This window comes from Artemia sp. Qi Xiang Cuo, chromosome 14 (genome assembly GCF_049724085.1).
Source record: "Artemia sp. Qi Xiang Cuo chromosome 14, ASM4972408v1, whole genome shotgun sequence".
Lineage (NCBI taxonomy): Eukaryota > Metazoa > Arthropoda > Branchiopoda > Anostraca > Artemiidae > Artemia > Artemia sp. Qi Xiang Cuo.
The window spans coordinates 30,497,316-30,521,981 of NC_142807.1; the positions used below are offsets into that span (position 1 = coordinate 30,497,316).

The following is a 24,666-nucleotide window of genomic DNA, read 5'->3' on the forward strand; positions in this document are numbered from 1 at the left end:
CTTAATCGAGCCGGTCGTGCCGTTGCAATTAGCAGATAAAACGCCAAAATTGGTTTTGATCTCAGACAAATCAACATCATTAGAAATACCATAAATCTGACCAAAAAGATTCCTTCTGAGGAATTCGTAGTGGTACCACTTATAAAGGATCGCAAAGAGTTTGGAAAAATGATTGGCTTTAGTTTCCTCGATATTGACTTGAAGTTCATATTGCAATTTTTTTCGATAATGATATTGAGTAGCTTTCTCGACTTCCTTTTAAAGGCCTTATAAGGTGATTCATTTATGTATGTTTATCCTATCAATCAAATCTTCACTGAAAAGATCAGCCAGTTCATCTTAAATATTGAAGATCAAATCCTCACGTGAGCATCAAGAACAGACTTCTAAGGTGCAATAATGATGGGAAGCTTGTCTCGTAATAGTCAAATCGGTTTGACAGGGAACGAGCTCTTCAGCAAACTCAAGGCAGCAGCGTAAGCCGTTGCCAGAAAAATCAGAACTTCTGTAGGTGACCTCATAGCAAAACTAGGTAGGACATTTTGCTAGTCCTTACAGAAGCGTATCTTCTAAATTATGTTACGAATCTGTCTCATCAAAGCCTTTTTTACATTTCTCTACTCTGTTTTTTTCCAATCCCATAAATCTTTTTTGAATCCGTGACATGCACAACTACAAAATATTCACTGTCATATGTCACAAAAGTTGCATCGTCCACAGCATTCTCAATGATATATTACAAAAACTTAAGAATGGGAGAATAATTTCATCGCTCCCGTATTGCTAAGTACATCACATATAGGTTAAATTCCACCACATATAATCTGAACTCGTATGTTTTTAAAAATTAAGGTGCGCAATAAGATTTCAGTTAAAATCCCTTGTGCTGTAACCTGATTAAGAACAGCTAGTTTTATTTTGTCAGAGTTCAAAGGATGGATAGCAACCGAAGTTTTAATTGACGTGGGCATGACTTAGCTGAAAATTAAATAAACTGAACTTTGTTCGTTTCGACAATGAAGCAACCAAATTTTATTCTCAGTTCTCAAAGAATTTGTTCTAGGGACAAATCCCCTACAAAATATTGGATCTATTTAGTAGAATATTTATAAATTAGTCCAACTTCCTTGTCAAAATCATCAGGTTTTAGGAAACCTCTCTCAAGTACCACCTTTTTTAAACTACGTGAATAGAACATGAAGGCTTGGAAACAGCAACTTGTATCCTAACTCTTGAATACTCCATCTTATCAAATTAATTATAAATTTACAAAAAGAAGCCTGGCACAATGTCCTGGCAATCACAAGAAGACGGTGTGCTTCCGAATTCCAGTTTTTTTTAAGTACTGGGACTATTACTATCACTACAAATTCCTTGCATCCAGGGAAGCATTCGAAATACGCCATCTAAGACATTCAACACATTGTCTAAGTATCCTATTGCATCTTACACTCTTCGAAAATTCTGTTTTGGCCAACCCTCAAAATTTCAAGGATTGTGTTGAGTAGATTTAAAACCACATTAAATAGTCTGATTTCTTTTATTTATTGCAGTCTCTGAGTTATTTAAGAAGAAAAACTGGAAAGTGCATCCCGACTGGTAAGATATTCTAATAATTATTTGTATTTTATTCTTCCTTATAACTAAACTCTCATTCAAATTTAACCTCCAGTGCATTCGTTTTTGCTCACTCCCTAATGACATTTTTGTCCATTGTCGCTTCTGTTTTGGACGAGCCTCATATCAAAATCATTTTATTTTTCATCTTCGTGTTGACGGCCAGTTTTATGTCATTACTGCTGTCAATTTTAACATTTGTATGAGATTGTACCAAATGTAATGGGTAAAAATTAACTACAACAAGATGGGAAGCTGAATGAATAAAAAAAAACAAAAGAAACCTGGTCAACTAGCTAGTGGCTTTACGACGAATTAGATGGCGCTTAACTTACACAACGAAAAATCATTGTGAAATAACAAAATGTGAAGACTGTAAAATATTGAAATTACGAAATGATAGTTCAGAGTTATAGTGACGTGTGAGGTTCAACAACATCACATTAATCAATAGAATTGCTAAAAGAGGTACAATAAGACCTATGAAGCACTCAACTCTGTTATGTGGATTCTTATGTTTTCGAAGTAGGGTATTTAGTTTCCGGTTTCAGCATACACCGGTTGCCCATAAGAGATTGGCAAGGTTTGAAAAGGGAGGGTTTCCTACAAAAATAATGCACTTTTACCAGACAATATTTTTTATGACCTCTTTTATATTCTCGTTTTCATTAAATGAAAATTAGAAAAAAACTGCCCCCTCCCTCTCCTTTCTTGAGGGCTACCCATTAATTTACTATGTAATTTTTTTTCCATTTCCGTATTTTCCAACTATTTAGCAGAATGGTTCGAGCAAACATCTCAGCTCAGCTTGGTTAAAATATATCGCTGAATATCACTCCAGTAAGCAGAATATGTTCGTCAACCTGAGATTTTAATTATATTGTGAACAAAAGAACACAAGACTTCCTTCGACTAAGAGGTCGCCCAGGAGAAAAAAAATTCGGATTATATTAGCAGGGAATACGCGATTTTTCTTATAACTAAGAAAATTCAAAATAGTCAGTTTAGATGGCTTCGAACACTATATCACAGGGCTTCTCCTACCAGCTGAATTTGCTCTTGCTATTTTTTATTTCGATAAGACCCTCCCTCTTTTTCCATATCTCCTACCTTATTGTGCTATTGTGCACTTTTTGCGATTTTTCCAATGTAGGCTACTTTTTATAAGCAATTATGGTCCGGATGAAAAACTTACATATTACTACTACTGCTACTAACAACTCAAAGAGCAACAAGCTGGTTTAGGCCAAAGTAGCTACGTACACTCCCCCTCCACTTCAATCTATTCAAAACTTTCCATTCTTTATTCCCAAGAAATTACAATTTTCTTTAAATCTTTCCTTACGAACTCCTCCCGCTGCATTTGGGGACGACCTGGTTTTCCTTTGGCCCTAGATGGATGGCCAAAAAGAGCGATGTTTGGCAGTCTTTCATCCTTCATTCGAAAAACCTAGCTATTTCAACCTTTCTCTTATTTTAGCCCTAAAAACTAGGATAGAACCACATTTTTCATACAGATTGTGTTTTCTAATATTATTTTTCGTGAAATTCTCATAATCAGCATGAAAGCTAAAATATCCTTAGATGTTTGGTCTTCTCTTTTTTTTTTTTTTTTTTCGGTTTTAAAAACTCACGTGAGAATTTTCATGTATTTAGTAGCTTCTTTTTGTTGCACAATTTCATAGCAAATTTCACATTAAAGTTTAATCTCTACTGTTTTTTTTCAGGATATATTGTCAGTACATGTACGATACCCCGGATCATGCCTTGCTCACGCCTGAGGCTGAAGTGTTTCACTTTATGGAACGCTCTCAAAGGCCCGCGTGGAAGTGGCGATCCAGGTACGGAGCCCAGTCTTCTAAAGATTCCAGTAAAGGTAGGCAGTCGACGAATAAATTCAGTGGAGAAGTTCTTGCTCATATTATTGTTTTTTACAATAACCATATAAAGTTCTAAACAGAAACAATGCCTCAAGCTTATAGATTGTTAAACTGTGAGTCACACTACTTGAGCATCTTGCATTGTAGTTAAAACTTTAAATAAATAATCTTCTAGCAATGCAATCCATCTCAAACCGAAAACAAAATGTGGGCAACAATCAGATTTATAACTCTTACAAACGACCTATTTTCTGCAATATAAGAAAATAAAAATTACGTGATGTATATGTCAATGGGAAAAATTTATGTAACCAAATTAATCGGTACTCTCACTTCTGGCTTAAATCGTTCAACCAAACACTGGAAACAGTAACAAGGTTAGCTTAATTAAAAAAAAAGCAAACTTTTAAAATATTATTTTGAGGAATGTCAATTAAGCTCAAGAAATAAGTTTTTTTTGGGATTTTTTTTTAATTTGGTATAAAAAGGCTTATCACTGCGCTAAATAAACTCCTTAAAACCACCAAATTTTATTAAAACGAAATATCTACTAATAGTAAATATATATCCTCATACTTTCTGCTATATTTTAGTGGTCCATATAATTTAGTGTTCTCGTGGAATTTGATTTAGTGTTCTTCTCAATAAGACGGCTATAATGAAAACTTGTAAAATAGGCTTCTGTAAGCCCCAAATTCTCCATCTACATTTGCCAATTGCCTACTTTTCTTAAACAGTACTAGAATTTGAAAGAACCAATTAGCAGATTAATACACAAATTATCAGAAGATTAATTAGAAACAAGTTATCTATTGGAATTTTCAGGTTAGATATAAAGTGTTTAGATATACAAGAAAATAAATTATAATTTTTTTCATTACTAGAATCGTGATGCCGGGTCCTCAGAAATAGAGTTTACCTCTGAAGTGGTACATTCGACAATAAATATTTCTTAAAAATAATCATTACGGTAACTCCCTGCAATTGCTTGTGCCATTATTTCGATAACACTTTTTTCCCCTTAAAATTTTATTTTAACAAATGTAGAGAAAAACTGAAAATAGCGGGTGAAACTTGGATATTAATTATTTTCATATTCGGCTACTTTTCCTTTTTTCAATATAATGGCGTAAATCTGTATTAAATTTTTGATTAAAGTTCAAATGGTTTAGATAGGTCCTATTAGAACAAATAAGTAACGAGGAGATAAACATAAATAGGAATATGCATAGATAAATACAAATATAAAAGAACTTAGAGATAACCAATGGGTTGTAGTTTGATTCAAACCGTTACACACGCGGGACTTTTTTGGGGGAGTAGGGGGTCTATTTTCTTCAGAACAGCCAGAGACAAAAAGTATAATCAGATGAAAACCCTGAATAAAGTAATAAAAAGGTTTTGAGGGGACAATAGCCTAGAAGTCCCTCTAGTGTATGTGCATGACCTGTAAAACGTTCTAAAGATAAGGTTTAGAAAGCTATGTACAAGTTTCAAAATGCAACAGATACATTTCATTCTAACTAAAATCAATTCATAATAATTGTTGCAAAACAAAAATAAGAGCAAAGCTTTGCTAATCGCTTTATTGTGAAATTTAATTAGAGAAAAAAAAAATACTAGATGCTGTATTCACAGTAAAAATGCGTATATTTAGTCACTCGATAAACCAAATGAAACTGCTGATGCACGTCACACTCTGTATTTTTACGTTTATGGCTCTCATATTTTATACAAATTAAAAATTTGATTTGTTCAATTTCAGGTGGCATCTATTCAAAGCGGCAGAATAAGGACGACTATTTTTGTAAGTGCTCCTGCTTTTTAAAAAATTAAATTGGAGAGTAAAAAAATTAGCTTAGGGGGATAAAAAGGGAGAAGCCTTGAAAATTTTGGGGCTAAGAATTACACAGAGGCATTACATGAAAGTCACCACATTTTTTTTTTTTGGCATTTTCTTCAAGTTACTCTGATAACTCTGAAGAACAGAGGCCTTTGTCACACACAAAAACCTTCATTTTTTTTTGGCAATTATAAACAAAAGAATTCCTTCGGCACATCAGTTTCAACGGGAGAAGTCATTGGCTTGGGGAGGGGAAAAATTTTTGATTACGTAATTGATGTTGTCATGCAAATCAGAATAATACCATTGTTTTCTACTCTTTTACCTAAGATGGACATACATGTCAATTCTTCGTGGGATGGATTCATCAAGTTTATTTCCAAACGTAGACTATTCTTCTTCTTTTTACTGTTGTCAAAAACGAATTTGGAAAATGCCAAGTTAGAAAATACCTTGACCCAAGAAAAGTGCAAAGACAGAAAATATATATTACAAACTTACCTACTTTCACACACAGTAGAAACAGGGGCAGATATTATTTGTTCTTCTTATTCCTTATTATAGAAAATTCCTTATGGAATATTCCAAACTCAAATTTTTGATACATCAGTTATAGTAGGTTCCAGGTAATTTTATTGCTATAAATTTTTTGGGGATAGAAGACTAGAATTGGGGTTATTGAGAAGGAGACATGTAAAAAAAAAAACAATTCTTGCTTCAGAATGTGCAGACAAATTGTACTTCACGCATTTTGAAGGCACTTCCATTGTACCATACCTTCCCCCTCTAATTTACAAATATTTAGCTAAATTGTATATATTTCTCATTCAATTTACGGGTACACGGGTCGAAACAACAGTGATGCATGGTAAATGTATAATTCGGGCTATATATTTTCACATTAGGGGGAAGGGGTAAAGAATAGTGGAAGTCTTTTCAAAATGTGTTAACTACGATTTTTCTTGATATTATGAAGTAAGAATTGTTTTCTTAGCATGTTTCTGTCTCAATAGCCCCAATTCTTGGCCTATATCTTTTTTGAGTTTATGATATACTTTTAATTCTAGGGAAGAATGTTCACTGGAGGAAAATTAGGCTTTATTTTCTATGACAGTAAAAATAAATGAGCAAGAAGTATAAAAAGATGACAACCCTGAAAATAAATTCTAGGAGATTCTACTTCCTCTGTTTTAAAGAGAATAGATATTTGAGGTTTAACTTCACCAGAAATTGGTTTCATCTGAAGGGGGGAGTATTTAATTACGTTCTGGTTCATTCGCAGGGGTTGAGACTGCCAGTAACCTAATAATTTTTCAATGATGTTTACATAGCTATATTAATTCGTTTTTCTTCTTTTCGACTGATTCCTTAATTCCCCTCCCTTTAAAAAAATACGTATATTCCAGATTAGAGTCGATGTCTAACTCGAAAAAGAATTATGCTACAAACCTTATCTATTGTAAAATTCTGGCCCACAATATCAACAGAAAATAAAAGCGAATAAAAGAACACAGGTAAATAGCAGAACGAGTATTAAATTATTAAAACGTCCTGATTATGAAATTTTCTTAACTTAAACTCCCTTAAATACATGCAACTATAAGAAACGCGAACAAAAACAAATTGAAAATCCGAAAATCTTATGCTGTTTCAAATCATATAACCATTTGATTTATTTGCGTTCTGATTTTTGCTGATTTTTAAATAAAAAAAAAGGGAAAACATATAAATATGCAAACAAAGACTAAATGATATTGTTCAATAAGGGAAAAAACCCAAAGAAAAAGAAAACTCGGTGATTCTTTATCCAGTGTTGTTTGTTTAGCAAAAATAGTCCAATTTTGTTAGACAGTTATTTTAATTAAAAAGAAAATTGTATCATTTAAAGTGAAGAAAAAGTTAATCTTGGTCACGATTAAACAAAATAACTATTTCGTCAAAATCCTTGTTACAAAAACAAGTTGTGAAAACTTTAATGACAAATACATTAGAGAAGAGACATTGTAGTTGTGAGCTGTATTTCAAATCTTAAGATTTAATTATTTTTTTTTTTTGGGGGGGGGGCTGTTCGAAGTCATTGGAGATCAAATTTTTAGATTTTAGAGTTTCTGGTTTTTAATATAAAAAGTTGGGATTAAGCTTGTCTTCATCATCTTTGAGTCTATGCATGAGAATTCACAACAAAATACAAAGAAAAAAAAAAAAATCAGAAAACGGAGATATTAGATGAAAGTGATAAAATTTTGGAACTTTAATCAACAAAAGCCGAATGTAGAGACTGCTTTCATTTCGTGTTCAATTATTTGTTGCTTTTCCTTTTCCTAGGATCTTCGATCTTTTTTCACCTAGTCTTCAATTTAAGTGTATCTTTTCTATAGGTGATAAGGATCTGTTTCAGTCCCTTGTTTTTGATGCGATTGCTACGCAACCATTTGACGAAAAAGGTTTGATAAAATACAGCAAAAGTGATGGGTAAGTTTTAGAAAAAGTTATTATGAACATAGGCTATGAAAATCTATTAAATACAGCAAGAAAGAAACTAAACCAAAACACTGGAAACCAAATTTTAAGATAGCATGCGCGTGAGTACCATTGGCCCGGGAACCATGGGCGTAGGGAGGAGTGGACGGGGGGGCGGCTGTCCTCCTAGACCTTCAAATTTACATTAGATATGGCTGAAAATGCAGATGGTTTGGAAAAAGTAGTTGATAAAACTCCATCACACTATCGACTGCCCCCCCCCGAGACAATATGCTGCCTAATGCTGCCTAAGCCCATGCCGGGAACCCCCTCCCCCAGTAAACCAAGACTACGTTTGTGAGGGCCATAGGCCTTCGCCCATTCACAAGACTAAATGACAGAACCACCAGCCTTAGCGGTTAATGGGAGCTGATATAAGTCTATTTTTGTGAAGGCCAAAGAATTGAACCGTTCATTTAAGGATAGCAAGGGCTCAATTCTGTTTCCCATTTGGAAAAAGTGCAACATACCCAACTTTTCTGCTAATTTGCGTGTATAAAGGATTGGTTAATCGATATTTTGGGATCCTTGTTCCTAGGCCTACTAGGGCAATGTATCTCCTCAAGGACCATTTTCGGACCTTTCACCCATGCTGATTAAATGGTTATCTTAAAAGTTTCATCCAATGTCATAAGGGGGACTGGAGTTAAAGGAACAAAATAAGTGCATGAAAGAGAACTAGAAGTTTCAATTTTCGATCAGATTAGCCCATTCTTCATTTTCTATGACAACCCCCCTCTATACGAAGCTGTCAGCGAAAATACATGGGAGAATCGTCGCACCTCACTTAGTCAGGAAGTCCTGAAAACGAGCTAAGGACTGAATTGGTGGATGTGAAATGGTAGGCATTTGGTACATTATTTGAACCGTGACCATGCAAAGATTTTGATATCTGCTATTGTAGAAGAAAAATGACCCAGTGGCTCCTCCAAAACCCCCAGCCCTCCACAAATTTTTTGCAAAAGCGTACGCCTTTATGTATGTGAACCAAACTTATACAAGAATTTTCAACCTACATTATCGAAAAGTAATTGCTGGCCTGTGGCCTCTCCGACACCACCTCCCACCACCAAATTTTCAGAAAAAAAGACTCGGTAAGTTTTTTTTTCTCCGATTGGCTAAAAATTTATTGCACAAGCATTTTGGTCCTTTTTCCGGCCTTTACGTGAAAGTGCTCAGTGAAAATTTTTGGTACAAAAACGCAGGGGAGAGAATTTCAGAGTTCTGCCTACCTTCCTCCTGAATGTACCCAGAACCTAGACTGGCGAATGGCTAGAGTCAAGCAACACATCCCCAAAATTTTTTTTTACCGCTGACTCTTTTCGGTCAAGGCACTAGAAGACTTCAAAGCTTTAGAAGTTGAAGGCCCTCGAAAAGAATCTATTATAATTTATTGGAGGCACTTTGCACGTTAGAAGCTGAAAGCTCTTTTAACTTTTTAGTGTCCTCCCTGGCAAGCTACCATAGATATTACTAATCCCAAATGATATATCACAGATAAATTAGTTTAAATATTATTTAAGTCCAATCTTTTATCTACCATGCTGTGGCTGCATTATAGTGTTCATTGGCTGGGCTGCTTTGCCGCCTCTCACCTCGACCGAGGTGCATGTTTCCACTGTCTGAGTAAAGATTTAGATTGTTTTAGCAACAATCCATTTCCGTGGTTAATATACTTTAGTGATTTTAATCGAAGAATGTATCCTTACAAAAAACAAAATATGCATAAACTTGATTTTTCTTAAAGACAACGATAAAACTCTAGTCAGTAGGTCCCAACCCGAGGGTCTTGACCCACAAGAGGGTCATGACGGTTTTTTTTTGGGGGGGGGGGGGTCGGGGTCACCATTGAAATTCAACTCAGGGTCAATATTTATTATTACAATTTTTCTGCTCTGTTGCTCTTTTCCAATATTGTTTTTTATCCATTGACAGAACGCTTATGATCAAAGATCCAAGTAATATTCAGAAACATTGAATAACAAAAATAATTTATATATTCAATCTATATCATTGAGAATATTCTCATCCCATCCAGCCTGGAATTCTAATAAAAATATTTTTTTAAACTGTTATACATAACCACGGTTAATTGTAAATTTGCGTTAAGTATTCAACTTTTCCTTTAAATTTAAATTGTCATCCTTTATTTTAGTAATTAAGCAGAAAATCTTTAAAAAAATTTTTATTTACGTCCCCAGACTCAACACATGGTAAAACTACGTCAATTACCAAATGATTTTCTTTTCGAAAAAAAAAAAAATTCTAAGAAGGTTAGAGTGTTATTTGCTCGTTATTGTAAAAATAATTTGTTTTGCACACTTTTTCGTTAAAATTTAAGACTTCCAAGATTCCTTGGAATTTTTTTTTAGTATCAGTATTTCTGAACCAATCTGTTTAACTCCATTGGTCTAATATGCAACAAAATTTTGGCAATGTTTTCTTCCTGTTGAATCCATTTCTATCAAATACATTAGAATGATTTCAAATGAATCATTTATCGAACTCTTAAAGTTTTGTTTAGGCATCAATTTTATATACCCTTGAGTCCGACTAAAATGGGATCAAAACGGATAATTTTGATCATAAGTGTCATAAGTGATCATAATTGTCGAAGAAAATCTATTGTTGAATCGTATTTTGATTCCCTGACAAGGCCTTAAAAATATTTATTTACGCATCCATTTTCAATGTTTCAGTAAGAAATGGGATAAAAAGGAACATTTGTGAAATAGATGTCCTTTAAAATATCAAAATTGAATTGAAAGCCGTAAACACATTTATTATAAGAAATATTTCCTTCTTTCCTGTAAACTTGACTAGTATTTTGGTTTTTGATTTATATTAGCCTACATATATATAATTTTTTTTTTGTCAAATTCAATTCCGTTGCATTCAGGGTCAATATCTTTATCCTGATCGATTTAAAGAGCACAGGAACACAAACGCAATAGCACTTGTAAAAATGATTGTGTTTGCCCAAAAACTGGGCCTGAAAATATACCAATTTTTTTTAGTATTTTTTCTTTTTGAAAAAATATCAAATATTTTTGATCTGCCTCGACAAAAGTGATGGATATTTACGAAGCCCAAAAATTTTTAAATCTCTTTGGGCTTTGTTTGGACCAGTTATGACTGCGATGGGCCTTGCAGGCGAAATAAGGGAGAGTGCTCTGATCCTTAACGGCTCTTCGAATGGAAGTAGATCTTTCAGTTTCAAGTTGAATGAGACCTTCCATAAATTTAACGACAAATGGTTCAGTATGGAGCCCATTTGGTAAAAAAAAAAAAAGAAAAAAAAAAAAAAAAAAAATTAAGAAACGGAAAAGCATGAAAATTTTCAATTTTGAATTAAGGGGCTTGAAACACCGTATTTTTTCTCCCAAAATTTTATAATACAATTTTCACCCAGACGAGATTACTTTTTGAGGATATCCCCCCTCCCTTTTTCTGACAATATACAAATGTATACAGGCTAATAAATTTAGATGGGTGGCTGTGAGGGTACTGAATTCTAGTTGCTTAGAATCAGAGCATAATGGACACTCTTTGGGTATATTTATTGTTATTCATTTTAATTTTTGTTTGTTTCGGGGTTCTTCTATTCATTCATAGCACTTTCTATTCATTCCGTTTGACTGAATTTAAAAGTCTGACTGAGTTAGACTTGGAAAATTGACGGTATCAATAGGTGTTCACACACTCCCAAGGAAATCAACTCCAAATTATGACCTGATTTCTTCTTGATCAAAGTTTTTATATCGATCTTTACAATTCTTTGATAATTATCTTTAAAATCAAACAGTTCGTGGTAACGAACTGTAAGTAAGGAGCGACCCGGCTCAATGGTAACCGAAACTCTAGAAAACGGGTTTTTGATACCAATAGATATATCAAAAGAATCAGATTTCAATGCTGATTTCAAATATATAACTTTCATCAAGTTTAGTGCTACCCATCAAAAGTTACGCGCCTGAGAAAATTTGGCTGATTTTCGAAAAAAGGGGGAAAGACCCCCAAAAAGTTATAGAACCTTAATGAAAATCACACCATCATATTAATCGTATAATATAACCCTACTGTATAGGTTTAAAGCTTCAATATACAAAAATGTGGAATTTTGCATTTTTTGCCAAAATAAAGATGACGGTTGCGTGTTTAGTTTTTTTTTTTTTTTTTTTTTTTTTCCCAGGGGTAATCGTATCGACCCATTGGTCCAAGAATATAGTGAGAGGACGCATTGGAACGGAAATTAAAAGTTATAGTTCCCTTTTTAAGTGACCAAAAAAAATGGAGGGCAACTAGGCCCCCTCCCACGCTCATTTTTTTCCCAAAGTCACCCGATCAAAATTTTGAGATAGCCATTTTGCTCAACATGGTCGAAAATATGATAAAAATGTCTTTTAGGATGACTTGATCCCCCAAAGTCCCCAGGGGGAGGGCTGAAAGTTATGAACTTTACTCAGTGTTAACATATAGTTTTGTTTATTGGGAAGTATACAGACTTTTTCAGAGGAGATTTTTTCTGGGAGGTGGGGGAACGAGAGGGTCGGGGGCTATATGGAAGGATCTTTCCATGAAGGAAGTTTTCATGGGGGAAGGGAAATTGCCATGAAGGGGGCGCCGGACTTGCCAGCATTATTTATTGGTTATTGGGAAGTATACAACCATTTTCAGGAAGGATTTTTTCTGGAGGGGGGGGCTAGAGGAGGGGATTACTCTGGAGAATATTTCCGTGGAGGATGTTTCTTTGGGGTAAGGGACATTTCTATGAAGGGGCGCCGGATTTCCAAGCATTATTTAAAAAACGATCAGAAATTAAATAAAAAAAAACAAGTTTTTTCAACTGAAATGTAAGAAGGAATATTAGAACTTAAAACGAACAGAAATTATAACGTATGTGAGGGGGTTCTCCCCCAAGTCAATACCTCGCTCTTTACGCAACAGTTTTTTTTAGTGCTTTCAAAAGAGTTATCTATTCTAATTAAACGGCCTTTGTGATTCAGGGGTTTGTGAATCAAATTTGTTTTTAACTTTTAACGTAAAGAGGGTGGTATTGACTAAGGGGAGAACCCCTTCATATACGTAATAACATATACGTAATAAAAAAAAACAATAAAAAAACAAGCGATACGGCTCAATAGTAATCGAAACTTTTAAAAACGAAATTTTGATGTCAATAAATGTATCAAAAGAATGTGTTTATAATGCTGATCCTAAATATATAAATTTTATTAAGTTTAGTATTACTCATCAAAGGCTACGAGCCTGAGAAAATTTACTCGATTTTTTAAAGAGGGGGGAAACATCCCCTGCAAGTGAAAGAATTTTAATGAAAATCACACCGTCAGATTCAGCGTATCAGAAAACCCTATTACATAGGTTTCAAGCTCATATCTGCAAAAATCTGCAACTTTGTATTTTTTGCCAGAAGAAAAATTACGAATATAGAAGTTAGTTACGTAAGTTAATTTGTAAAGACATCCATTTAGCACAAGAAAAGTCAAATTTTTATACAAATAAAAGCTGCATTAACTAAAAAACGATCAGAAATAAAATAAAAAAAACAAGTTTTTTAAACTGAAAGTAAGGAACGACATTAAAACTTAAAACGAACAGAAATTAGTCCGTATATGAAAGGGGCTGTCCCCTCCTCAACGCCTCGCTCTTTACGCTAAAGTTTTTTATTGTTTTAAAAAATAGAGTTGTGAGAAAGTCAAAGTTTTTATTGTTTAAAAAAACAAAGTTGTGAGACGGAGTCAAACTTTAGCGCAAAGAGCGAAGCTTTGAGGATGGGCCAGCCCCTTTCATATACGGAATAGTTTCTGTTCCGTTTTAAGCTTTAATGTCGCTCCTTACTTTTAGTTAAAAAAACATGTTTTTTTTCGTTAATTTAAGTTAATGACGAAAAACACGCTCTCCAAAATGCGCATTGTTTTCACTAAAGCGCAAATGCCACTCTAGCCTTTGGGAGCTAAAAGAACATTACTCCCTATCTTATTTGCCGTAATTTTTATTCGTTTTAATTTGGACTTGATTATTCAGTATAATTATGTTCAATTTGGTTTAATTTATTCATTCTTGATAATTTTGTTCGAAACTTGTGTTCATTCTTGGTTCTAGTTACTTATTCATAGTGCTTATTCGTTTTTAGTTTATCTCTTTATATGACTTACTCAGTTTTTTAATATCTCTACTCCTTTCAGTTATTGCTCTATACTTTTCTTAGATTTTTTTCTTAAGATTTAAATTAGTAACTCTAAAGCGTTTGCAGTACCCGAGAAGTGTAGGAGGGTTTCGAAATCTCCAAACCTCTGCATTTAAGATTTTTGAGACTTAGATTTATGTTGATATGCATATAGCTTTCAGTTAATTAATTGAAGAAATAAGTTCCCATACGGTAACTACAAAACTGAGACCGGGGTTCCCAAAGAAAAAAAAGAAATCGTGCATTCAAGTCACGGATTCCATTGAAATTCACTTAAATTGAAATTTCACATTTCGTTGACTTTTTTTTTTTTTTTTTTTTTTTTTTTTTTTTTTTGCCAAAATAATTTCTGATCCAAGGTGGAGCTTCTTTTAGCCCAGTTTCTCACGTGCAGATACGGACAAAGGTTAAAACTGATTTATCTGGGAAACGGTTCCTAATCTCTTTTTTGTCTATCGGCCTGATATTAAGTTACTAAAGCCGCATCTTTATTTGACTTCGGCTTTTCTAGGTAAAGGTCCCAAAGTGAGATCAAATAGTACATTAGGATGCATCCAAACAGGGTGCTGTGGTTTTTCCCCTGTCAAGCTGTGCAATAACTGACGGACCGAGTTTTTGACTGAAAAAGGCAAATGAATATACGGCTTAAAGATATAATGCACCGTTCGTTTAGAACTTTGTGCCCAATTCCTTTTGCTCTTGCCTTGAGAATTATTTTTCAAATATTCAATTTATTTCTCTCAAAACAAGCAATCCTAATAACCTGTTTTCTTTTGATCAATTATCATTATTATATGATGCTAACCTATTTTAAAAAAGACACATTCTGAAACGGAATATGTTCTTTTATTTCGAAAACTATTATCTGAGGGATAAATTAAAATGTAAAAAAAATCTGGAGCAGTTCCAGCGATAGAGTAGTTTCAATATTATTTCAAGATCATATGTGGGAAATGATGCCTAAGGAGTGGTTTTTACTGACTGTATCTTGAATTAGAGAAAATACTTAATTCCTCTGAATTTGAGTATGTTTCCAATTTGATCACATCTGAAACTGTGACTGTAGCTATTTGTCTCTGAAATCTTTAAATTCATATTGAAGAGGCAAGTATGCAGGAATTTATCTGGGATAATTAAAGGGGCTCAGATAAAAAAAAAGTGCTAAAACTAAGGTGAATCCTTAGGACATCTAAGAATTTTATTAAGCTCTGTAAAAATTCCGCGATATCGGTGGGGGCTAATGGTCCGAAACTCCTGTGTGTATGCTCGAAATATAATTACTGGATATAAATAGTCACCATGTTGCATTGTGTTCCTTGCAAATAACAAGACTTTTCTGAAGATCTAAGGATTTGTTCTAAAGCAGTTTAGGTTAATTTTCTACCAATCGGCCTATTTTTTTTCTTGGCTAGATGGCTTCTGCATAACTATGTCCAGGTTGTTTTACATTTTCCTTTTTTTATTATTTAGGGTATGTAAATAATCATTTTTTTTTTTTTTATAATCCTTTTATCATGCTGCAGGATATCTCAAATTCAACTAATTATCATTAATCAGTTGTCTTCTTTTTTCTTAAGACCGCTAGGCTATCTCGTGGCTGTCATTCCAAGGTATAGTACCCAGAGTGATTGCAGTGACCCAATCTTTTTACCGAGTTTAGATGCGATCTCTAGTGTGCTTTTGCCTATGGCGTCAACGGTTATTTAGTTTAAAAAAACGGAAATGAATGTCCATCTCAGACAATTATGCTGTTCGATCTGATTTCCGTACATGCAATACGGTAATTTATAGTGATAGGTAGTCAATTACCTAAGAATTTTATAATGTTAAAAAGGATTGCTTTATTCCTCTATCAATTTTCATCTTGCATTTTGATCAAGTAATTTGAACAAAAATAACCGCTTTCAATGTTCAAAGTCTATAATTATGTTCAAACAGTAAATTTTGATTTATAGTTTCATGAAACAAGGATTTTGTTTTTACAAATTATTTATGTTATAGATTGTCAGTTTTTTGTTCTTTATACAGCACTTTCATAAAGCTACTTAACTGGCCTGATAATTTTCCAAATACCAGTTATGGTAATCAAATCTCTATTTAAATTCTTGTTTTATTAATTGTCAAATACGCGTTTTAAGTAACTAGAAAACATTCACGCGGCTTTCGCGCTCCAAGTCTCTTTGTTGTTTTTTTTGGTTTTTGTTTAATTGAATCTCTATGCAAGTCATTAAAACTTGGAAACAATAAAGTCAACTCTCAATAATTTGATTAGGAAAGACCAGTAATAACTATGGTTTTCATTCACCGATAGTACCGTAAGAGCCTGCAAAAATATATAACCAAAACTCTATCTTTGTTTGCATGCACAGTGTCAGGAGAGCTGTTAAAAAAATTACACATCAAGTAGGGAAACATTCTTGACTCAGGAGTCGAGCAAGTCCAGAGTTCCATTGCTCTAAAAATGCCAAATTTCCTTTGTGCTAATCTATTTTTGTTGGTAGTTTGTGTAGTACTCCTCAGAAGTTTCTTTTGTCGTACATATAAGGAGTTTACTCGTAATTATTTTATATGCCTCAGAGACTCTAACGAAAACCTAAATGATGAATAAAAAGACAAAATAAAAATTTGAAAAAAGACCCTAGTACCTACCCTAAATGAGCCCTCAGAGATGTCAGAGACTCTTGGGCAAAGGGCATTCCTAATTGTCGTACCAAAGAGATTTTATATAATTGAAATATATTTTACGATATGTGTATGATGTCTTTACATATTGTATGGTATGGAGCAGAGAGCTCAGTCTGGAATCACAGTTTATGCACCCGTCAATGATTTTCGGTCAATGTTGACACATCTGCGAAACAGACCACGGAAAAAAAATTATTTAAGATAAACTGTTATTTCAGCAAATGATCCAAACAAATAAACTTTGGCTACTAAAATTCTGTTTTTAATGTGGGAATAAATTCAAAAAGATACAACGATCAAATTTCACCAGTAAATATGATAATTCTGCTATGATAAGCTTGTACAGAGAAGTTACTTTCTCCAGTTCGTCTCTTCCCTTTTCCCTTTTGTTGTCAGATCCAGCGCTACGATTTACAGTTAGTTGTCATCCATAGGTGCATACACGCATGCATATCGGGTAAAAGTACTTGTCGCAGCCTCCAACCCTGAACAATCATATTCATTCAAGGATATACCAATATATATTAATAAATAACATATTATTCATGAATTCGCCTGTTTTGCAATTGTTTACATCACCCTCCCATAATGAATTTCCACCTTGAGTGAATTCCATCTTATGGGGCTGACAAGTCCCCGTAAGTATCTTTGTTTTTTTATGTGTTAATATTTATACGATATATCTGTGTTCTTTATTTCTTATAACTTTGTTAATGAAAAACATAGCCATTAATCAAGGAATTGATATGTACGTAGGTAAAGGGAGTTTTGTAGACTCACCCCTCCCAAAATCTCAGGGTTTCAGCATTATTCACTTCATTTCAGACGTTTTTTTATACAGCTTATCCGTTAATTTCTCCTTTTTTAATATACCCCACTTTCAAACTTGCTCAAGTCAAAGATTAAGTTGTACCTGATTTCCCTACGCTGAAAAGCACTTCCCAATTGTCCTTTTCAAAAACTACTGTCAATAGAAATCTGAGACCTCAGCTCTTGGGCCCTCAAACACTTTGAATTTAATATTTTAAAGTTCCCTCCAACCCATTTCCCAATACCCTCTCTTCTTTGATTAAATTAAAAAGCTAAGAGTTTGCTTTTTGCATTCCATTTTTGATGTTTAACCTTGAACTTCTGCTTTTCCCCCTAGCCGCATAATCCTTACCCAAACCTTCTGCCCTATTAGCACATGTATATATAACTGATCTACTTTCAATAAATGGCCATCACCAAAAATTCAAACATAGGGCATATTGCCATCCTTCCAGTCGTTACTGACACCTTTCTTTTTATCTTGGGAAAAACGAATGTTGACTAGCAAACAATTGTTACCAAGAATCATGGAAACATGTGAATGGTTACGTAGTTTAAAAAAAAAATCAGAACTGCAAATATAAACACCGATTTGAAAGAGTAAAAACAATAAGGAAATGCAATACAAAATTTTTTAAACATAAAATTTGCCCAAAGTTTAATCTAATGAAATATACAAGTCTGTTATGTAATTTTCCGGCCTTTCGTGAACTCTGAAGTTGAAAAACACCACAAATTACTTCAGATTACATTGTTTCATTAATTTAATCATTTTATTTCCTGAATTTAAAGTTCAAATTTTCATAGGGTACTACTTTCTTTTTTATAGAAGGATGTAGTTCTTTGTAGAAGGATGAAGGATTTAAAGCTTTTCTGGGGCTTTTGGTATCCCTAAGAAGAAAAGTTATTCAAGGATTGCGTGACCTTATTTGCATCGCTACTATCCTTCTTCCATCCTAAATTTTTTTTTTTATAAAGCTAATCTGAAAATTCATTGAAATGTAAGATGTGGGTGATATATCTGACCCATCTATAGATGTCATACTGCAACTGCGGATTAGGCTATTTGAGTTGGATGGGCTTTGTTGGTTCTCTCAAAAGTAAGAATCAGATTGTCCTTTTCTATCTACCCTACCAAGCAAACTAAATTGAATATTCATACTTTAGGCTTGGAATTCTGAAGATGTTCGGAGTCTCTATTATTTTTGTGGCTACAAGATCTGGATTATTGAAATGGCATGACGAAGTCACTTTAGCAGAAAGAGAAGATGGGGTATATCGTCCATATGGAGAAGGATATGAAAATAGGTAAAGTAAATTCTTATAATTTTCTTAAATACTGCATGATCGTATGTAAGTAGTGGTATCGCCAAAAATGCTCCAATTTTTAGTTTTTCACTTGGTTCTTTACATATATTTTACTTTGTGCATTTTTGTCCTTGCAAAGATCAATGGCCGTAATTTTCTCTTGCATTAAATTTCACGGTAGTTCAAAAACAGAGTTTTACATCCCTCCTTTTCCATTTTTGACTAGTTTAGTTAATCGTACTGGATGATTTTTCGATGAATTTTGGGAAATATAGTCTTTGATATGACCTCAATTGATGTAATATGGTATATTCCAACACTCGAGCCACATGGTTCAAGGTTTACTAAAAGAACAATAAAGTGAAAACTTGAAAAAATAAAGAAAAAGAAACAACAACACCACCTACATTGCACAAATACTCGTATTTTTGAGCTCGTCTTTCCCTTATCCTACTGACCCTCAATTCTCCAAAACAAAGTTTGTGGTGCATGGACACTAAAGAATATTATCTAGTTTGCAGTTACTCTTTAAAACTTCTATTATCCATACCTTCCCTCTAACCCTATTCCAATTTTTCAACTCCTGGCAGTTACACCCACTGTCTCTAATTCCAAGCTATTTTTACTAATTGGAAAAAAAATTTGGACCACTCCGTGACCTAAGTCTCTCCAAATATGTCCTTTGTTTTTAAAGCGGAATAAAGTTACTCCTTACTGATTGTTCTCACCTTATGTCCTCCCAGTAATCCCTCACCTCAAGACAAAATTCCTCTCCCCATAGTGGTATAGCCTCGATGTAAACGCGGAGAGATACCACAATGGTCCAATCTGTCTTCTTTATCTTCTCTTCTTGCTGTATTATTTTATTTCTCCAGCCACATACTCAGTTTTCCTCCTGTCCGTACCAACTGATTCAAAACTTCTGGCATGTCACTGTACCTTCCCTCTAACCCTATTCCAATTATTCAACTCCTTGCAGTTATACCCACTGTCTCTAATTCCAAGTTTTTTTTACTAATTGGAAAAAAAATTTGGACCACTCCGTGACCTAAGTCTCTCCGAATATGTCCTTTGTTTTTAAAGCGGAATAAAGTTACCCCTTACTGATTTTTCTCACCTTATGTCCTCCCAGTAATCCCTCACCTCAAGACAAAATTCCTCCCTCCATAGCGGTATGGCCTCGATGTAAACGCGCAGAGATACCACAATGGTCCAATCTGTCTTCTATATCTTCTCTTCTTGCTGTACTATCTTATATCTCTAGCCACATACTCAGTTTTTCTCCTGTTCGTACCAACTGATTCAAAACTTCTGGCATGCCACTGCTATTTAATATTTTCTTAAGTATTTAGACCAAAAATGTTTCTTATTATCATGTGTCATCTCACAATAGTACATAAACAGTAACAAAAGTAGGTATATATGTCTTTCCTGAGATTATAAGCTTGCAAGCTGCAAGAACAGCTTGTAAGAATTTGATGAGATTTTTTAGAGCAATTCAAAAAATGTGCATTGCTCCGTACTGTCTACTGTTATCTTTGTAATAATACAAAATAATTGAAAAAATTGGATGGAACATTTTGTTGATATGATTCCCCTTTCTTATAGAAATTTTCTGAGCAGACCAAGTTCAAAGTAAATCGAAAGAAAGCCCATAGATCTTCTTTCACCAAAGAAGTTGTTCCTCAGAAATTCCTAGTAATAGACAGCTAATAACAAATCAATTGGAAAGCTTGGATAAAATCACAAATGGTTAGGCTTGGAAACTTCCCCTTGCGTTAGTAGAGATGCATTATTGAGTACAAACGGGGCTCCTTATATGGGCATAGAATACTGACGGGGCACCAAATAAGGGCATAGCCTCCCTAGGGAGAATTATTACGTAATGGGGTCAATGACCTCTTTTTTCCAAGATCGATTTATTTGATGTTTCTATGTGTAATAACTCGGGGGGCGAAGGTTGCACCTGCGCATTGAATTCTCACGGGAACACTGTTATTGATCTAGGACTCGAGGGGGAAGTGAATTTCCGAGAACTTGATTGCGTAATCGATCGCGAATGTCATGGTGTCCAGAAATAGTATTTGTTGTTATTGCTCTAGGCAATGTTATGAGTGTCCCGGAATTTGGAACACCTGTGCTGTCAACCTCAATTCACCTATCGTGAATCAATAATTCCCCTTAGAAACAACAAATTAATTTTCCCTTTCTTGACAGATCAATCAATCAATGACATCATCTGTCAGACTTTAAAAATTTCCGCCTAGTAACATTTCTCCAGGAATAGATCCAAGTCATTAATGTCTTTGCCTCGGGAACAACTCTTTTGGTCGAACTCCAAAGGATATTAATAACCACAGGCCATGGAAACAATTAGGCAAGAAACATCTTAGCGATGAATTGTTTTAGCGCGCGAGAAGGTTTCATATTAATTTGAAATGCGTTAGCACAGAGATGCCAATAACAAAGGAACACGCTGAATTTACGTTTAGTGATTATTTGGGCGAAACTGTTTTAGACAGGTTATGGAACTATTTCGGCGAAACAGATAGAGACATTTTAAAAGAAGATTTTGAAAAGATTTTGGAAGAGGTTTTGAGTGTGGTCCTTATAATACACAAGTTTCATTTGAACAGTGTTGTGAGGTCCTCTAACCCAACCCCAAAGGGTTCCAATCCTCCTACCCCAACCCCGAAGGAAGCCCCCGGTCCTCAAAAGCCCCCCAAGCTCCCAAAGGCCCTCCACCGGTCCCCCAATGTCCCCCCGGGACCCCAAGGCCCGCCCTGGGGCCCACAGGCCCCCCCCGCGCCCCAAGGCCCCCCGGCGCCCCCCCAGGCCCCCCCCCCCCCCCCCAGGCCACCCCCGGGCCCCCCCAAGGCCCAGCGCGCGCCCACAGGACCAACGGGGTCCCAAAGGCCCTCCACCGGTCCCCAACTGCCCCAAAGGCCCTCTCCTGGTCCTCAAAGGTCCCCCAGGCTCCCAAAGGACCAACGGGGTCCCAAAGGCCCTACCTTGCCCCAAAGGCCCCCAGGCACCCAAAGGCCCTCCCGGCGCCCCAAAGGCCTACCCAGACCCCCAAATGCCATCCCCGGCCCCCCAAAGGCCCTCCACCGGTCCCCAAAGGTCCCCCCGAGCTCCCAAAGGACCACCGACCCTCAAGGGACCCACAGACCCTCAAAGGCTCTCCCCGAGCACCCGTCTTTCGTTGATGTGTGTTGTCTGAAACCTATGATTTGGGATGTGTAGTTTGCTACTTCAGGCTTTTCTGAGCTAAGGTTTCATAGTATTTCCTAGGTGAATGTTGTCTGAAACCAATAGTTTGGGATGAGTAGTTTGCTATTTCAGGCTCTTATGAGCTAGGTTTCTTAGCCTTTCGTTGGTGTGTGTTGAGTGAAAATTATGATTTGGGGTATGTAGTTTGCTATTTTTGACTTTTCTGAGTTGGATTTCTTATTCTTTCATAGGTGTGTGGTGTCTGAAACCTATGATTTGGGATGTGTAGTTTGCTATTTTCGACTTTTCTGAGCTGGATTTCTTAGCCTTTCATAGGTATGCGTTGTCAGAAAATTATGATTTGGGATGTATAGTTTGCTATTTCAGGCTTTTCTGAGCTAAGGTTTTCTAGTATTTCATAGGTGAATGTTGTCTGAAACCAATAGTTTGGGATGAATAGTTTGCTATTTTTAACTTTTCTGAGCTAGGTTTCTTAGTCTTTCGTTGGTGTGTGTTGACTGAAACCGATGATTTGGGATATGTAGTTTGCTATTTTTGACTTTTCTGAGCTGGATTTCTTAGTCTTTCATAGGCGTGTGTTCTATGAAACCTATGATTTGGGATGGATGGATTGATACTTTTGACTTTTCTGAGCTGGATTTCTTAGCCTTTCATAGGTGTCTGTTTTCTGAAACATATAGTTTGGGATGACTAGTTTGATCTTTTTGACTTTTCTGAGCTAGGTTTCTTAGCCTTTCATAGGTGTGTCCTTTCAGAAAATTATGATTTGGGAGGTGTAGTTTGCTTTTTGGACTTTTCATAGCTAGGATTCTTAGTCACTCATAGGTGTTTGTTGTCTGAAACTTCGAGTTTGGGATGAGTAGTTGGCTATTTCAGAATTTTCTGAGCTAAGGTTTCTTAGTATTTCGTAGGTGAATGCTGTCTGAAACTTATGATTTGGTATATGTAAATTACTATTTCGGGCTTTTCTGAGTTAGATTTCTTAGTTTTTCATAGGTGCGTGATGTCTGAAACCTATGATTTGGGCTATGTAATTTCCCTTTCTGACTTTTCATAACCGGATTTCTTAGTCTTTCGTAGGTGTGTGGTGTCTGAAACCTATGATTTGGGATGTGTGGGTTGCTATTTTTTGACTTTTCTGAGCAGGATTTCTTAGCCATTCGTAGGTGTGTGTTGACTGAAACCTATGATTTGGGATGGTTAATTTGCTATTTTTGACTTTTCTGAGCTAGATTTCTTAGCCTTTCATAATTGTGTCCGTTCAGAAAATTATGATTTGGGAGGTATAGTTTGCTTTTTGGACTTTTCATAGCTAGGATTCTTAGTCACTCATAGGTGTTTGTTGTCTGAAACTTCGAGTTTGGGATGAGTAGTTGGCTATTTCAGACTTTTCTGAGCTAAGGTTTCTTAGTATTTCGTAGGTGAATGCTGTCTGAAACTTATGATTTGGGATATGTAAATTACTATTTCGGGCTTTTCTGAGTTGGATTTCTTAGTCTTTCATAGGTGTGTGATGTCTGAAACCTATGATTTGGGATGTGTAGTTTGCTATTTTCGACTTTTCTGAGCTAGGTTTCTTAGCCTTTCATAGGTATGTGTTGTCAGAAAATTATGATTTGGGATGTGTAGTTTGCTATTTCAGGCTTTTCTGAGTTAAGTTTCTCTAGTATTTCCTAGGTGAATGTTGTCTGAAACCAATAGTTTGGGATGAGTAGTTTGCTATTTCAGGCTTTTATGAGCTAGGTTTCTTAGCCTTTCGTTGGTGTGTGTTGAGTGAAACTTATGATTTGGGATATGCAGTTTGCTATTTTTTACTTTTCTGAGTTGGATTTCTTAGTCTTTCCTAGGTGTGTGTTGACTGAAACCTATGATTGGGATGAGGGGTTTTCTATTTTTATCTTTTCTGATCTAGATTTATTATCCTTTAATAGGTATGCGTTGTCTGAAACTTATGATTTAGGATGTATAGTTTGCTATTTGAACTTTTCAGAGCTATGATTCTTAGTCCGTCATAGGCGTTTGTTGTCTGAAACTTCTAGTTTGGGATGAATTGTTTCGCTATTTCAGGCTTTTCTGAGCTAGGTTTCTTAGTCTTTCATAGGTGAATGATGTCTGAAACCTATGATTTGGGATCTGTACATTTCTATTTCGGGCTTGTCTGAGTGGGATTTCTTAGTCTTTCATAGGTGTGTGTTGTCTGAAACCTATGATTGGGGATGGGTGGATTGCTACTTTTGACTTTTCTGAGCTGAATTTCTTAGCCTTTCATAGGTGTTTTTTGTCTGAAACCTATAGTTTGGGATGACTAGTTTGCTATTTTTGACTTTTCTGAGCTAGGTTTCTTGGCCGTTCTTAGGTGAGTGTTGTCTGAAACCTAGGATTTGGGATATGTAAATTACTATTTCGGGCTTTTCTAAGCTAGATTTCTTAGTCTTTCATAGGTATGTTTTGTCTGAAACCTATGATTTGGGATATGTGGGTTGCTATTTTTTGACTTTTCCGAGCTGGATTTCTTAGCCGTTCATAGGTGAGTGCTGTCTGAAACTTGTGATTTGAGATGG

General features: G+C 35.3%; 1 protein-coding gene across 1 annotated transcript in view; it reads left to right on the plus strand.

Moving 5' to 3' along the window:
• The window catches only part of LOC148944358 (voltage-dependent calcium channel subunit alpha-2/delta-4-like), a 209,559-nt gene extending 190,684 nt beyond the window's left edge, over nt 1-18,875 (plus strand). Inside the window, exons 20-25 of the mRNA XM_089099907.1 lie at nt 1,554-1,599; nt 3,345-3,493; nt 5,263-5,304; nt 7,719-7,812; nt 15,646-15,678; nt 18,731-18,875. Of these exons, the coding sequence (XP_088956033.1) occupies nt 1,554-1,599; nt 3,345-3,493; nt 5,263-5,304; nt 7,719-7,812; nt 15,646-15,678; nt 18,731-18,875 (509 nt within the window). The remainder of the gene's footprint in view (nt 1-1,553; nt 1,600-3,344; nt 3,494-5,262; nt 5,305-7,718; nt 7,813-15,645; nt 15,679-18,730) is intronic.
• The last annotated feature ends 5,791 nt before the right edge of the window (nt 18,876-24,666 follow it).